The sequence below is a fragment of the Sinocyclocheilus grahami genome, unplaced genomic scaffold (assembly GCF_001515645.1).
Source record: "Sinocyclocheilus grahami isolate Dianchi unplaced genomic scaffold, SAMN03320097.WGS_v1.1 scaffold3860.1, whole genome shotgun sequence".
Classification (NCBI taxonomy): Eukaryota; Metazoa; Chordata; class Actinopteri; order Cypriniformes; family Cyprinidae; genus Sinocyclocheilus; species Sinocyclocheilus grahami.
In genome coordinates this window covers 8,283-9,306 of record NW_015508904.1, presented here as the reverse complement: position 1 = coordinate 9,306, position 1,024 = coordinate 8,283, and the positions used below count along the sequence as shown (strand labels likewise).

Below are 1,024 nucleotides of genomic sequence, written 5' to 3'. Positions count from 1 at the left end.
TTTTTTTTTGATAAAGGTCATACCCAGCATATGCAGGATCCTCTGGAGCTCTCCTCTCTTAGCAGAGAAATAAAGCTGCTTTGGGGGCAGCTTGAATTTCTTATACCTTTAAAAATATTCAATACTTATTTTAAGCAAACAAAGCAAATCTACAACTGGTGAACAGTCAAATAAACTAATGCATTTAATTAATGATACAAGATCAGAATATCACTGATGTACAGGACTAAGATAGGACTGATGCAGACACAGATCCTTACTTCCCATCCTCGAGTGCATTTAAAACGCTTTCCAGTGATTCTTTAGCAGGGTCTATTGCTCCCCCAACAGTTACAGAGTCTACTTTAGCCCTGCTGTGAGACACAATCACAACGGATATATAACAACATAACCAGGGTGCGCAAACACATCACAACATCGCAAAATGACATGTGAACAGGTAGAGATAAACATTTTCAAACACCAGGATGACCTAAACTTACTCCATTAAGGCAGTGTCTCTTTTGTGCGCGGGCACAGCAGCTGTTGGCACTGTAGTAACACAGTCAGGTTTGAGGATCGTGACCTCCTTAGCATGACTAGCCTCCTCGCCGCAGTGGGGGCAGTAGACCTGACCTCTGATCAGAGAGGCACAGCTCCGGTGAAAGCGGTGAGAGATGTTCCCATCTGGCTGACATTCCATAAACGTCCCCTGGATTAGACACACCGCTATAATATTAGTTTTGTAATTTCAATGTATCAGGGTTTAAACTCCATAGTTGAACTATTAAAGAGGCAACTTTTTGTCAGCACTTAAAAATATGTTTAAAGTAGTGGTTGAGCAGCTTCGTTTAAAAAATGTTAAAAAAGCATTATTTTCGCATATTTTACTAGAGATGCACGATATTATCGGACTAATATCGGAATCGGACGATAATGGCTTTAAATATAAATATCGGCATCGGCCCTATATGAAAAATTATGACGATATGTCTTGCCCATAAAAGGAATACATTAACTCACATGTGCTCAGGGTGTGCTAGCG

The 1,024-nt window shown here is 40.3% G+C and overlaps 1 protein-coding gene across 1 annotated transcript in view; it reads right to left on the bottom strand.

Annotated features, from left to right (window-relative positions):
* Positions 1-691, bottom strand: part of LOC107576519 (histone-lysine N-methyltransferase EHMT1-like) — a gene marked incomplete at its 5' end in the record, with an annotated part of 9,454 nt that extends 8,763 nt beyond the window's left edge. The window contains 3 exons of the mRNA XM_016262684.1: positions 24-106; positions 261-353; positions 483-691. Coding sequence (XP_016118170.1) covers positions 24-106; positions 261-353; positions 483-691 — 385 coding nt within the window. The remainder of the gene's footprint in view (positions 1-23; positions 107-260; positions 354-482) is intronic.
* Between the last annotated feature and the right edge of the window lie 333 nt (positions 692-1,024).